This window comes from Euprymna scolopes, chromosome 43 (assembly GCF_053919585.1).
Source record: "Euprymna scolopes isolate OS-2025 chromosome 43, ASM5391958v1, whole genome shotgun sequence".
NCBI classification, from domain to species: domain Eukaryota; kingdom Metazoa; phylum Mollusca; class Cephalopoda; order Sepiida; family Sepiolidae; genus Euprymna; species Euprymna scolopes.
Window position 1 is genome coordinate 7,892,466 of NC_136524.1, and position 16,419 is coordinate 7,908,884.

Genomic DNA, 16,419 nt, shown 5'->3' on the forward strand with positions numbered 1-16,419 from the left:
GCATGTTTTCAAATTGACTTTGTCTAAGAATAACATTTTTTTATTAAAAAAAATTGTCCTAATAAAAAAAAATCCATCAACCATTTATATGTGCTTATGTATAAAAAATAAATACTTGTCACCTTTTTTCAATTTGAAAAAAAAAAAAAAAAAAAAAAAAAAAAATATTGTGAGTGAGGAGACCAACATCTGCAACTAAATTGACATTTCTTCATAAAATGAAATAGTATCCATAAACTTCAATGAATATAAAAACAATAGATGAAATGTTCTTATGCAAAGTAATTGATCTTATGATGTAGATTGTAGTACATAAAAAAAAAATGTTTACTTCTGTTGTATGAATCTTAAAAGAGTTTTAAGCTCACCGTTTTTATTTACTTAAAAGAGTTAGACACAAGTTTTTAATGTGGGGAATAATGCAGTTCCACCAAAAGGGGAACTAGATTGGAACAAAAAAATTAAAATTTCCTCCATCCATAAGGATTTCTCTTTTACAGACTCAGAAAAAAAAAAAAAAAAAAATGATGAATTGTAGTATCAGAACAGATACTACAATTTGCTCCTAGACACAAGACCAAGGTTTTAAGTTCATTGTCAGTGTGAGCAATTGGACAATTTTAGATGTATCATGTTTTGAAAATTGAATGTATATTGTACAAATATGCATTTTAAGTGAAACCTCTCCTCCCTTTAAGGTAAAAAAAACCCAAAAAACAATATGCAAATTAAGTTATCCACCAATAATTAAACAAAAGTTTATCAATCATTTTTGGTTGATAAATATAGTATCATAATAAACATAGTAGCATAATAAATATAGTAGCATAATAAAAGTACAAATCAAATTTATACAAGTTTTTTTAATTATCTGCATTAAAACAGTTGTTTTCTTTAATGAAAATATTATGTACTTATTCTGAAACTCTTACAATTTTCTTTTTAATAATTGTATGTAAAAATAGTTGTTTTGATTAAACTGCCTTTGTCAAATAAAAAAATCATTTTTATTTAATTATTTTGTAAATATATTTTCTTTGTAAGAAATATAACATTAATTGTTAAATATCAAAGATTATTCTGAGATCAAATCAATTTCCAAATGTGTTTTTTTTGTTTGTTTATGCTCGAAAATGTGTGGCTTTTGAAGAGATGTGAAATATGGTTTTAAGCTAAACATGTTCTTTTCAGCTGCCAGTATAATTAGAATTCTGAAAATAAACAAGGTCTCAATAATTCTTTATCTTTAATTCAGTGCATACAGACAGATTAAAAAAAAATGACAATCATTTACACAATTTAAAAAATATTTTTCATTAAAATTCAAAGACAAAAAAAAAACCCACTGAACTATTTGCAAACTTGATATGAGATATATATATATATTTTTTTTACTTGATGGGTTCAACCAACTTTCAAGTAAAAACAAAACAAAAAAAAAAGCATTTAAAAAATTAATAATTAGAATTGTCAAATTATAATTTGATATAACAATAAAGACCCACCCAAATTGCGTTTATTTTTTATTTTCAAAGAAAAAAAAAATGGTTTAAGCTTTCTCGATTTAAGAGTTAGCTCCCCTTAATAGTACTTCCCTCCACTGTCGACTCAAGCAAAAAAAATTATCTGAGCAAAATCTATTGAATCACCATGAATGAGACAAGTGCCAATATTTTTGGAATGATTAAATTGGTATCAATATATATATATAAACAAACAAAAAAAGAATTAAATAAGAAGCAAACCTCAATAATTAAATAATGCAAAAACGTTGGACATACACTTACTCCCACCCTTCCCAACTCAATTATTTTTTTAGCAGTGTGCTTCAGTAATACATACATACATATATATATATATTACATATAATATATAATACTTCATATTATATATTGTATGTAATATATTATATATCTTAGATAATATATACTGTGTATGTGTGTGTGTGTGTGTGTTCAACATAAACAAAGTCAAATAAATAAATAATCCCACTATTTTATTTTTTATCAAAACAAATGACAGTAAGTTTTTATTTATCTATTTTTTTTTTACATAATGAATGAATTTGGTGTTCAATTGCTATAGTAATGATTTTTCCCCCCAAATAAAATTAAATAGTTAAAACTTTTAGGGGATTTGGGATGTTTTAAAAAAATATCAATCCAAATTAATGTAGCAAACTGCCCCCTCTCTGTCTAAAAATTGAACAAGTATCATATGCGAATTTGGTAATTACTTAATAATCATGAAAAGTAAAACTAAATATGAAATAAAAAATATTTAATGTATATGTAATATACATTGACAAAATAAAAAATAATATGCTTAAAATAAGTCTCTCTACTTAGTTTTGAATGTTCATTCATTTTATTTACTTAGTAAAAGCTAGGTACCTCCACAGATTTTGTCCCACATATATACTTTTTATAATTTTTTTTTTTTTTTACATAAACGAAAGCATATTTCCCTTTTTTAATGTAAAAAAACAAAAAAAGAAAAAAAAAACAATTTAGAAGATGAACAAATATAACTCGTTTTTATTTTAAAATAAAAAGTGATTTTTATAGACTACCGAAAAAGTTTATTTCAAATTGTTTCTTTAATTCTTACATATTTGACAAGAAAAATATATACATTTTCTTGCATTAGTTCCAAGAAGATTAATTCCTTTATTTATATGAGATTACTTTCATAGATTATTATTATCATTATTATTAATAATAATTGTTTGAGAAATGTAAAATAAAATAAAATTCTTGTAAAATATCTCAGAATTCAAAAAATGACATTTTTCTCTGAATTGTTTATTATCTAAATATATCTATTAAATAGTTTCAAATAAATGATGTACCTTACTTTTTTATTATTATTAATAACAGAGTTTATAAGCTAATTTTAAATAACATCAAATTACGACTATCCATGAAAGGTAATTAAAGACTGTATTGCCTTTTAAATACCTAAAGTAATAAATAGCATTCTTTTTTAAATAATGTTAACATCAATTGTACAAAAAAAATTTTTTTTTAATTAAAACAAATTTTTTGGTTCCAGAAAATATTTTTGAAGTGTTGACTTTTTTTATATTTTATTTTAATTTTTCCAGAAATTTATCTTTCTAGAAATTAATAAATTTTTGGACGAGAGAAATTATATTTTAGGTTAATTTTGTCAAATACATAGATGTGGTCAGAAAGTAGTAAAAAATGTCCTAAAAATGTTCTTTTAATAAAAAACAATAACTTACCTAATTATTTAAGAAGTACTGAAATTTTCATTGAGATCAAATATTTCACTCATATTTTGATTAAAATAAAAAAACAAAAACAAATCTGGTATTTTCATTTTTATTAAAAATCCCCATTGTTTGACACCTAGTAAACATCCAAGGAAATAGTTATTAAGAAAATTACTACCATTAAGGATATAAACTCACATTGATTTGGAGGCATTTTCCTTTTAATATACTATTTGAGTTTTTTTTCTAGAATAATAAATCAACATTCAATAATAACTGTTGAAAGTGCTATAGATGAAGAGATTAGGGCTAACAGAAAAAAAAAAAAAACAATATTTGCTGAACAACATTGAATATATGTTAAACATATATACTTAATGTTTAGATATTGCAAATCCATAGTGGAAACGGATTATCTAGATATTTTAGGGAGAATTAATACATTTTCTTCATAAAATTATGCTATTTTAAATTTAATAATGCAATACATTACATCAAATAATAAGCAGTTTAGTCCAATTGGTAATTTCTTTCGGGAGATACTGAATATCAAAACAGACTAGAAAAATAAAAGAAATAATAAAAAAACAAATTCAAAACTAATCAAAGTTTTGAAAATTGTAGAATCAATGGAGAAAAATATCTTAAATATCCTCTAACATAATATTCAATCAATTTAATTGGTCTTGTTTAAGATAAAGTTTTTTTAATATTAATTTGAAACTAGGTGTCTCCAAATATTTTGTTTCCTGACGAAAAATAAATGGCACTTGTTTCCAAAGAAAGAACTGCCACTTAAATAAAAAAGTTAGCGAAAAGGAAAATAAATTATGGAGGTTCACGAGGAAAATTAAAATCTTGTTTTCTTTAAAAACAAAAGCAAAGTATTTTTAATGAAAGTAATAGCATTTATAAAAATTTGAAGGACCAATTACTTTAATTTGTATATAGTAATGAAAAGACTACTTTAATTACTTAAAATTATAAAATTTATTAGATATTCACAAATATATATTCATTCATATTTACTGGTCATATAATAACATAGATGTTTCGTTTTTTAGGTTGTTCTTTAGTAGATAAGTCATTCAGTTGTTTGTAAAATGCAAATAAAAAAAATAATATTATGATAAAATATTCTGTAATAAAACCTTTTTAAAAAATATTTCTCCATTCCTTAAACATATCTTTAATAATAACGTTTAAATCTTGCTATAAATAAATAAAAAATGAATACATTTAATCATAAATACTGTTGAAAAATCTACTATCTCTGTAAACGTTTAAAGTTAATAACATACTTTTTAAAAAAATTATGTCAATTGCAATGCTCTCTAAAAATAAAAAAATTTAAATATTTCAGTTAAAAAAAAAAAACAATGGAAAGACCTATCAAGAAATTGTTTAATAAAATTAATTGAAAAATAAATTTATACATTAGTTTCATTCAACAAATCAGGGTGGAACAATTTCCTACCCACCCCCAAAATGTCCTAAAAATTTTTATTTTATTACAAGTAATGAAAATTTCATTAAAATCTGATAATTGCTTTAACTTGATTTGGAGGTACCTAGAAAGACTATTTGTTTAATAAAAATATGGTGAATAAAGTAAATTAAAAAAAAATAGCAAATATACTTTGACAATAATAACAAAATACACATGACTGTCAAGACATAAGTACATCTATAAAGGAAGAAAAAAAGCAAATATTTAATTCAAGTCTACTTGTATATATAACACATTAGTTGTTTTTACATTTGTTACATATTAGATGTTGACTAATGCAAAGATTCCATTAAAACAGAACCCAAAATAAAATGAAATGCTCAACATTGGAAAAGACTAGGCCATTGATACAGAATCTCTTGATTCAATAGTGTTTTCTAGCATAAAAAAACTCGATTAGCAAAGCCTTGATTATGATAAACTGTAACAAAAAAAACAGGTTTCATGAGTATTGCATGTAAGTAATAAGATAAATACATCAGTAATACCTATTTGCCCCCATCCCACCCCCACCTCATGAGAACAGAGTTAAACATGTAAGTAATAAGATAAATACATTAGTAATACCTATTTGCCTCCATCCCACCCCCACCCCATGAGAACAGAGTTAAACATGTAAGTAATAAGATAAATACATTAGTAATACCTATTTGCCCCCATCCAACCCCCACCCCATGAGGACAGAGTTAAACACATGGTCAGTTTTTAATGTGGGGAAAATCCAGCTCCCCATAAAAACGGACACTTTGGATTAGAACAAAAATTAAAATTGCCTCAGTTTAGAAGGATGTCTCCTTTATTGACAGAGGACAAAATAAGAGGAAGTGTAGCTTAAAGTACTACACTTTTGCTCCTAGCCAAAAGGCCAGGGAAAAATATTATTAGTCACAAATTTATAACTATTTCTTTTTTTGCATCTTTTGGACTGCTTATTCTCAAATGTTTTCATTGTACTATGCAGCCTTCTCCAGATGCTTTTCAGCATTCAATCCAAAATTCCCCAACTGCATATGATGCTCAAGAAGAATGGAGATTACAACAGCTGAAACGCATTGATAACAGTAACAAGCAAGATGAGGACACCAGTCCAAAAACCACTTCTGAAAAATATTATTTATATTTTTTTTTTGTATTTTGAATTATATTTTTTCCTCAAAAGATTGTAAACATAACCATAAAACATTTAAAAAAATTAAATTTCTGTTTTATGAATTTCCATTATTCAACAATTATATAAAAAAAATGAACTTTTGTATTTTGAAAATGGAAGTTTCTTAAAAAAAATTTTTTTTGGGTGAATTGGGAGGGAATACTATTTAGAATAATGTTCATATATATATATATATATATATATATATATATATATATATTCTTTTATATTTTTAATGTGATTGTGTGTGATTGACTTATATATATATATATATATATATATATATGTATTTTTCTGTCACAATTTCTTCTATTGTGCATCAGAACATGCTAGATGCACAATTAATGTTTTAGATCAATTATCTATATATTCTGCATGTGTACAGAGTACAGTTTTATAATATATATATATATATATATATATATATATATATATTAGTAGTAGTAGCGCTTCTGATATTTTTAGAGTACTCAATACATTAGAGTTTACATATATAAATATATTAATACTCTATCTCACAACAGCTTAAAAAGTTTTGTATTGTCATATATATTATTATTATTATTAAGACACTAAAAAAATGTATTCCTTTGTTAAAATCTTATTGCTAAACTTGATTTTAATTTTATAAGATTCTAAACCAATTGATACAGATAAATCAAACACAAATTAAATTTAAATGAAATTTAAACTTACAAAATTTAAACTTATGAAATTTATACGTATAATCTAAATCAAATCATGAAATTTGTGTGCATATTATGAAATTCAAACCTAATATAAAGTAATTTTATTTTACTGAAATTTAAAGTTGTTTATTCATAAGAATACTAAAGCAATAATCATATTCTGCAGCAAATGTCATAAGTCATTAAAGAAAATACAATATTAAATGCAAAATAATAAATACATTGAGTATAATAAGCTTTTACATTATGAATAAAAATACATGTTTTTTTAATTAAAGGAATGCAATAATTATTTTTAACATGATATAATTATGTTTAGATTGTGAAAACAATCTAAACAGATCAGTTTCATTTGAAAATTACAAGAATATGAAACAGCTGCTGTGAGTTGGAGTATAAGCATTATATATATATATATATATATATATTTCTTTTTTTTTTATTTGTCTCCTATTATAAGTCTATATATTTTTTCATTTAGGAAGCCTTCTTTTGGTGCGGGGAACTCGCTTTTGCAGCTGTACGGTCAGCAACATCGATTGAAGCAACATTAGCCATGGCCGCGTATAACTGCAAGAAACTTATAATGATCTTCATAACGGCAATCACTCCACAAGGATAGAGAAGAACGGTCACCAATCCCAAGTTACCAACTGAAAAAAAAAAAAAAAAAATTAATTTATTATCATTTGAATTTGGAAGTTTTACAAGCCAATACAACACAGAATAATTTTTTTCTATTAAAAAAATGTTTAGTTATTTAAAATCAACTAAGTTTCGACCATTGACTAATAAAACCCTTATTGATTGATTGATTGAAGTTATGACCATATGACATCTTCATCAGTCATAGAAACAGTTTGTCTTTTCTTTTTCCTTCCTCGTGATTTCATTAGAAATGTATGACGTTTAACAGTAATTTTTAAAAAATGTTTTAATCAGGATTGGTTGGTTGGTTGGTTGGTTGGTTGGTTGGTTGGTTGTTTTACGGCATATCAACCCTTTTTGGGTTATTTAATGCCGAATCCAAAGATTTTGAAGAAAATTTTTTTTAATAGAATATATTTGTTGTTTTCACGTCGGTTTCTATTTAATCCATAGTTGGGACCCTAACAGGTACTACCACTCCAGGTCAGAGTGGACCTGGGAGCAATGGTAATTAAACGGTGGCTCCACACTCCCCAAAGTCCACAAGCTGGGGCCTCACCACTGGATATAGTTTAAGGTCATATCCAGGACCCCCATTGAGGGACTTTTACCCTCTGCCGGGGGGAAGTCGGCGTATTCTAATGCCCCACCGACAGGACCATTTAATCAGGAAGATTGTAATAGCTCAAGTGAAATTAATTTAGAGATGAAAAAAAAAATTCTCCTCTCGATGTAAGCGTTGTTTAAATTTAAATTTGTAAATTTAAGAAGCCAATGCAATGCAGAATTTTTTTTTTAAATAAACATTTATTTAAAATCAACTTTTGACAATATGGCGCCATATTCAGGAATAGAAACAGTTTACGTTTTTTTCCCTTTTTCTTCCTCATAACAGGCCTTTATATCAGATCAATATATTCTGCTTGTTAACAAATGCTGTTTAAAAAAATCATGAAAAATTTAGATTGTTTATAGTTTCAGGCTCAACATAAAATTTGGTGCATGTTTAGAATTACATTTATTTAAAATAACAACACAAAAATATGATGTACAAACTAGTGATGGGATGACCCCAGTATTTTTCTTGATTCTGATACAATTGCCGCTTCCATACTATATTACCGATTCTTTGCAAATCTCTGATATCTAACGATAAAGTTGTTATTTTTTTCCAATTCGCATAAAAACATACGTTAAATATGCATATATTTTCTCAAACATAAAAACGCACTTCTGGGGAGATGATTTTAGCTTTACTGGTCGTTCAAAATCAATAAATATTTATTATTACTACCAGAAGTGGAAAATTTTTCTGATTTCCAAAAAGTTCTGATTTTTCCAATTTTCAATTAATCGTCCCAACACTGGTTATAGAACAAAAATGTCATTCGAAAAAGCACAGGGGTTTGGCTAGTAACTTTTTTATTTAGTTAGTAAAATTGTAAAAATGGTGGATCCTTCTAATGCTCCAGTAGATATCTCACTGCGGATGCAATTCTCTACCTGTATAAGAGTCAAATATGTCCAAGGATGGAGTATTGTTGCCACATCTGGGCAGGAGCTGCTAGAAAGGATCTTATGCTGCCTTGACAGAGTTCAAAATAGACTTCGTAGTCTAGTGGGGGATGCCCTTTTCTCTTCCCTGCAACCTCTTTCCCACAGAAGAGACTTGTGGGCCCGCCTATGCTTTATCGTTATTTCCATGGCAAGTGTTCGTCTGAGCTCCAATCTATGGTCCCCTCTTGCCAAACCTTTATGAAAAACACTCGTCTAGGTGAAACCACTATCAATTTCCCCACACTGTATCTGTGCCTAAACCTAAACGTAAATTCAAAGAACAAAGCTTCTTTCTTAGAACTGTACACCTGTGGAACTGTTCCGTTTGCCTGCTTTCCAGCTGACTACAATTGGGTCACATTCAAGTCCAACATAAACAAGTTCTTGATGAGCTGTCCCCTTAAGTAATCCAATTTACCAAATTTCCATCACTAACAATTACTACGATATAGTCCCATTGATTACTATACACTCATTAACCCTTATCCTCGAGTAGTCTCCAGGCCTTATCAAGTGGTGACTCCTTTGTTTAAAAGAAAAAAAAAAAGAAAAGAAAATATTTAGTTGTCAAAGATCAACTAAAATTAAATTTGTCCATAGAGCTCTGCATAGCATGATGTCACTGGAAAAGTAAAGTTAGTGAGATGTTCAATTCCCCCCCCCCCCCAAATATTCTAATCCGGAGAAAATAAATTAGAAAATACATGCCCTCGCCCTCTATTATAAGTGTTATGTAACTTTGAATTTGAATTTCTAAGTTTATGATAGTAAATATATCGCAGGTTTTTTTTTGTTTGTTTTAAATAAATATTTATTGATTTAAAATCAACTTAGTTTCAACTACATGATATCATCTTCAGGCATGGAAAGTTTTTGTTCCCTCCTTGTAGCATGGCATCACTGAGAACATAAATATATATATTTATATATATATAAAATAAAAATAATAATGTTCGTATGTTATTAATAGGTAATCTAAAAAAACTCATTTACAGATCGACTTGAAATCGTATACATATGTGTTTTTTTAATTATAACATTCTACTAAATTTTTATTGAATTATTTGATTTTCTTTGTAACAAACTGTCATTTTATTATATGGGAATTATCACTTCATGAAAACCTTTCTTCCTCACCTATTTCCCCTCTCCCATATACTTTGTTGGTTGAGTAGACATTTTCTTTCCCTTTATTTAAGACTAGCGGGCGTACCTGGCGTTGCTCGGGTGTTTGTAGGTGTGTGTGTGTTGGGGGGGGGGTAACAAAAAAAAAAAAGTTTTGGTAGATAGATAGGATCGAACTAGGAGCCTTGAGGCGAAGGTGGAAAATAAAGTGTGGAAAAAAAAAAAAAAAAAAAAAAACCTGACATTTTACCGCTGCACCAGCAAGGGAGAGTAACAGAAAAATGTTTGAATTTATTTAACAATTAAAAAATAAGGTCAAATATCCCGCCATAGAAATTGTGCAGTTAACTTTTACTGCGAGGCAGTTTTTTTGGGTTTATTTACACAAATTGACAGGTGCGTGATTTGGAATTTAATGAGGTCAAATAGAAATACCGCAATTAACTTTCACTGCGGGGTAGTTTTTTTGGGTTTTGTTTCCCCAGAATGTTGAGGGGAAAACCCGCTCCCTATAAAAAGGGAAGTGTCCCAATGAATAGCAATTGTTTGATATAAGGGGTTTCCCCTACATTGATCAAAAGCTGATTGCTTTCCCGACGTTCCCTGCACGAAAGCTGGGAACAACGCCTTCGCTGTAGATTGGTTTCGATTTTATATGAAAAAGCCAAATCAACATGAGAGGGGCCGAAATAGCAAGAATTTTGTAAAAGTCGACGTAAATAAATCTAGACGCAAAGCACGTTCACAAATCTTAGATATTATGATTAGACGGTATATAAAAAGTTCTAAGAAATAGTACCCAACCCCCTCCTCGAGAATCCTGGCGAAAAAAGCCTTTCACAGACATACAGAAAAAATGCACACACACACACACACACACACATTTTCGCTTTTATATATATATATAGACTAGCCTGAGTGCCTGGTATGTGTTGAGCAAAAAATAGTGGTAGTAGGCAAGCAGGCTTGAATCCGTACCACGAAGGAGGAAAAGAAAGTGTAAAAGAAAAAAACGTGACGCTTTTGCCATTGTGGCCATCGCTAATCCGGAAGTGGCGAAGGTTTAAATTAAGACTAATTAATCAAAAGAGGGGATTATTATTTCAACTATTTTATTTGATGTATCTACGTTCATGACATTAAAAACAAAAATGTACACTTTAACATTAAAAAAAAAAAAAAAAAAAAAAAAAAAAAACATAGAAGGATATGCGATCAGAGTCTGCCAGGACTGGTGTCAGGTGAAAACCCAGAACTGATATAAAAATTTTCCGCTTACGAAACGTGACTTTTGCTTTAGTTTTAAATAAATAAGTAACTTGCCTACATTTAATACTTTACAGAAATATGTAATACTTCATTATCTCTTGCATAAGTTTGTTTTTACAATGGTTTGAATCTGTTTATTTTTAGAATTATAACAACATATTACATTATTAAATATTTATTGATATATTTCTTAGAAAGTGTTGCAAAGTTAAAAAAATTACTTCAGCATTACTTTACAAAGCTAAGCGACAATTTTTACAATTGTATGGTTTACATAAACATAATAATTGCCTCTCTCACGTAGACAATTATATGTTACATGTTCTAGAGTGGGCTACCCAGACAATCTTTATAACCAAACAAAACAGAAAGTAACAGAAAGTAAAGCTAGCAAAAATAGTGTGAAATTATGCATATAAGATAAATCCACTTTTCTTTTTTTTTTCATTTAACCACACTGAGCCACAGCACCTGTGGACACATACAGCTAGTATATAAATAAATAGAGGTGTTATCACTTTTTTACAAGATTGAATCACCTGATTGTCGAAGACAAGATTCAAGCAAGCATGGTCGGACGGTTCACAGAGTTTTTTCACATACATCATTTAATCATGGAAATTGACAAGCTTTCAAATTTAATTGCTAAGCTTATTCTTTCAGCACCAATATCATCAGTTCTTCGTGTATTAATGTGTAGGTCTAGAAGCATCATCCAGGTAGCTTGGCTAGCTGCACCATGGCCACCGAGAGTAAGAAGAAGTTCTGTTAACTGAAAAATGTCTGCAGGCAATGTAGGGAAGATTTGTCAGACTGTCAAACTGCCAGTACTATATGAGGACCATTTGAAAAAGAGCAATAAAACATTTTTAAAAATGCCCCATCATTCACTTTTTTTATACTGAAAAGGGTAACGAAGACGAAAATAGCGCAGAAAAGTCGGGCAAATTAAAGATAGTCGCGACCCCCATTCTTAAGTCGTAGATATTATGATTTAGATAGCATATAAAAAGTTTTAAGAAGGAGTGAGCCGACTGAGAAGCTCGGCAAAACAAGCCTTTGGCGGACATACAAAAAATATATGCACACACACACACATTTTCGCTTTTATATATATAGATAAAATATAAATATTATCTATGTAAAATTAAGTAATTTTAAAGCAATATACAATTTAATACTGATATAACTGAATTATGAATTTAGGGAACAAACAAAGAAACATTAAACACAAATATTTTTTGGCCTTCAGAACAAGATCACAGTGTAGTATCAGTTTTGATGCTACACTTTACCTTTTCTGTTCTTGGTCGGTGGAGGAGAAATTTTTCATGACTGAGATTATTTTTATTGCTATCCAGAGTGCCCCTTATTGGGAAGCTGGATTTGCCCACAAGATTATATGTTGAAATATTTAAATAACTATTACAGAAATTATATTTAAAGTTTTGGTTTTCTGTTCTATGTTCATTTTTTCCCATGTTTTTCGTCAAAATGTGTAGTGTATTAGTTGTCTCACAGGCCACCATCAGTGATCAGTCACTGTGGTGTTCCCTGGAGACTAAGTGACAACAAGTCTTCCCAGATTTCCAGTGTTCTCCACCTCTTGACCACTTGTGCAGATGATTGCATGTTATCGCAACAGCCGTTGTCACCGATTTCTCGTTGGCATCGGTCATTGGTGTTTCCTGGGGTTTGAGTGACAAAATGCCTACCCAAGGTACCAGATTTGAACTGCACACTTCCAGTGGAGATTTGGTTAGTACTCTCCCACCTCGGTTTTTCCATCCTCCCTGACCCTTCACAACTAGTTGGTGTGGTGCCAGTCGATGTCATCTAGACCAGTTTTTTATTATTATCACTATTATGATAATAATAAGGGTGCTTGTGCAGTGTACGCACGTGTATTTTAAATAGTATTTTCAAGTTAAATTAATTTTGGGGTTTGTATTATCGTACACATAGATTCGAAAAAGTGGTCAAAAATCAAATACCAAATAAATGTTATCAAAGGCAAGATGTTACTCTTCTACCTATCTGGAAAGGTTTTTAGTGGTTTTACTCACTTTAAAACGTGTAATCACTTAAAAAATCATACGCTTATCGATATATTTTCAAAAGAAAAATGTCAGCATGCTCGCTATTAAACTTGGTAAGTTTGGGAAAATGAGTTCAAACAACAAATTATACAAAATACTGTTAGAAACCCATCGAATATATGTCGGCCTATGTCATGGTAACATATATTGAGCAAGTTTCTAACAGTATTTTGTATAATTTTTTTGTTTAAACTCATTTTTCTAAACTAGCATGCCGCCATTTGCATTTTTCAAATACATCGGTAAACACTGTATGTTTTTCGAGTCGAATAAACACTTTAGATTAAATAAAAACACTAAAAATTTATCCAGTTTGGTAGAAAAGTAACTTATCTTGCTTTTGATAACGTTTGTTATATATTTGTTTTTTGACAACTTTTTCGAATCTATGTGTATAGTAAAACAAACTCATCATGTAAATTATTTACAGTTAAAATGTTATAAGAAACAAAAACTTGAAGTTTTAAATATATTTCAAAGAAATAAATTACGCCCGGTGCTAAAATATTGAAAATTCGCCAATCGTAAAAAAAAAAAAAAAAAAAAAAAAAAAACTGCCATGAAAAATGCTAACTTTAAAATATTTGGAAACACTCAGTGAAAAGTTTTATTATTAAAAGAATGGACTGAAAAATATTATAAAAATTTTGTTTTGCAGTAAAAAAAATAAATAAATAAAATAAAATATTCAACTTTCTCCAATAGAAATTAAAGTTCAAAAAGGAGTTCACTTACTATATTTTGTTAGATTAAAATTATCCCAATGTGCAATTATGATAATTATTATCCAAATGGAGAATTGTTCTTTCTCTTTAGAACATACATGGATAATTGTTAACACAGCCATATTTTTTATGCCTTTTAGCGTGACCACATGGTTGATACCGGAAACTATCTATACATACAAGTTGATCAGGAAGTGACGTTATGCTGTCATATTCACTGGCCTACTCTCTCGGTGGTGGTGGCTGCACGCATGCCAAATATCATTCCACACCTCAAAGGAAATATATTATGTGAATGAATTGCAGAGAGTTTTCACGCAATCTCTCAACAACAATTCCCTGCAAGGCAGCTTAGGTGAGCTGCTGCTTCTTCCAAATCTCAAACCATCTTTAATAAGTTCACTCAAACATTCCACATGTCCACACATTTTTTTTTTTTATAAATAACATCAATGTTTTACCACACCTTCTGGATTCATACTGCAAATCTACCTAATCCTGGTTTTGCATTGCAATTGCTGCAGGTCTGCTTTGGCTGACTTGTATGGAGCATTGCACTGTGAAAATAGTAACTATAAGTATTGTCAAGAGCCTGGTACTCATGTATTGACAAACTCGCCATAACTGCCAATTAGGAATTTTTTGGGGGAAGACAAAGAACTAACTAGTCATGCTGTTGCAAATCAGTGATCTTTAGTCAGGGCTTTACGTACAAATTCATCTTTAGTTGACATTTGACAACTAAACATTTTCATTTACTAGCCAAATAGAAAAGTTACTAACCAAACCAATATGATTTTTGGAATATGATATCTGCATTCTGTGACAAGTATGTACATCATAAGTAAATCTAAATATGCACCAAATTTTATGTTAAGACTTGAAGGTACAAACATTCCTATTTCTTCGATGTTTTTTTTTTAACCAGCTTTTGTTAAAAAAAAAAAAAAAAAAAAAAGCATACATTGGTCTATTAAACATTTTATTGTTTAAATAATTTGACTGCTCATTTCATAAAAAAAACAAAAAAAAAATGGCTGAAAAGATTTTTTTCCCTCAGTAATGAACTTTGAAAAATTGTCTGTAAAAAAAACAATTGCCAAAAGATAAGCATTTTATTATTTCTAGCTGCTGTGACGCTGGATATCATCATGAGCAGGAGTATATAACTCCCTGAGGGAAGTTTAAGACTCTTCAGCAAACAGCAAACCTGGCGACAACGATGAGCAAAAAAAAACAAAAAAAAACAGGAAAAGTATTTGAAGTCAACAGCAACAGAACAGAAAAAAAGGAAAAATACACAAAGTCAAGTTGTCTCACCAAAAAGTGCCCAAAATTAACAGCAATGCAACACAAATTTTAAAAGTCGAAAATAATGAAAGAATAATTATTTCAGAAGACAGCTTTCTCTATACTAAGAATAGAACCCCTAGACTATTACCAGGAGCAAGCATGGAGAGAATGGAGTGAACACATTGAAAACACATTTACAGCATTTGAAATAACAGATGATAAATGATAACTATCATTCTTTCAGTTTTACACGGGAGAAGAAACTAAAAGACATCATCCAAACCTTATCACCGGAGATACCACCAGGTCAAGTAGAGCCTACATACAAAACAACAAAGATAGCCCGGGATGAATATTCTATACAGAAAAACAAATACGGTCTTCGAGCATCATAAATTCCGGATGCTTAGTCAAGAAAACCTGGGTGTCAACACATGACTACGCCACCCGTCTAAGCATACAAGTAGCAAAATACAACTTTGGTGAATACAACGGGACAAAGCTATAGTGTATCAAGTGCACCTCAAGCAAATTACGTTGTGTGTATTTGAAAAAAATTAATTTAACTGTAGAGGAAGCACTTCAAAAAGCATTTATATTTGAGTCCATTAAAACACAGGCTGAGCATATAGAAAAAATATATGGATATCCACGAAATTAAAACCAACAACAACAACAACTTAACAGTGGATATAGGAAACAACGTAGGGACAACAGCAGCGCTTTAAAACCAATCATAAAATGCTATGGTTATAACAGCTCAGACCACATACACAGTCAAACAAAATGCCCGGTGTTTGGGAAGAAATTTAATTACTGTGGCGTAATGATCACTTTGAAAAAAACATGCTTAAAGAAAAAGAACAACCGTAAAGGAAAAGTAAACATGTCAAATGGACAGAACTACGCCCAACCCGTATCAATGAAATCGAAATGCCAGGCATGGGGTTTTTAGGTAGAATCTATTAGTTCCGCAGAGAACAAAATCGTCTACATCGACGACGTACCAATCAGAATATCGATAAATTCTGGAGCAGACATCAACCTCATCGACAGCAAAACATTTAAAGGAATCCTTAAATTACAGGCAAAATTAACATTAAAAGAAACAAGTTG

The 16,419-nt window shown here is 29.4% G+C and overlaps 1 protein-coding gene and 1 long non-coding RNA gene across 2 annotated transcripts in view; one reads left to right on the forward strand and one right to left on the reverse strand.

The window, feature by feature from the left end:
- The window catches only part of LOC145268160 (uncharacterized), a 110,816-nt gene extending 103,630 nt beyond the window's left edge, over positions 1-7,186 (forward strand). Inside the window, exon 3 of the long non-coding RNA XR_013864855.1 lies at positions 7,069-7,186. This is a non-coding gene — a long non-coding RNA (uncharacterized LOC145268160). The remainder of the gene's footprint in view (positions 1-7,068) is intronic.
- Positions 7,015-16,419, reverse strand: part of LOC145268159 (CDP-diacylglycerol--inositol 3-phosphatidyltransferase-like) — a 67,036-nt gene continuing 57,631 nt past the window's right edge. Inside the window, exon 6 of the mRNA XM_080123358.1 lies at positions 7,015-7,240. Within this exon, the coding sequence (XP_079979484.1) occupies positions 7,065-7,240 (176 nt within the window). The 3' untranslated portion in view covers positions 7,015-7,064. The remainder of the gene's footprint in view (positions 7,241-16,419) is intronic.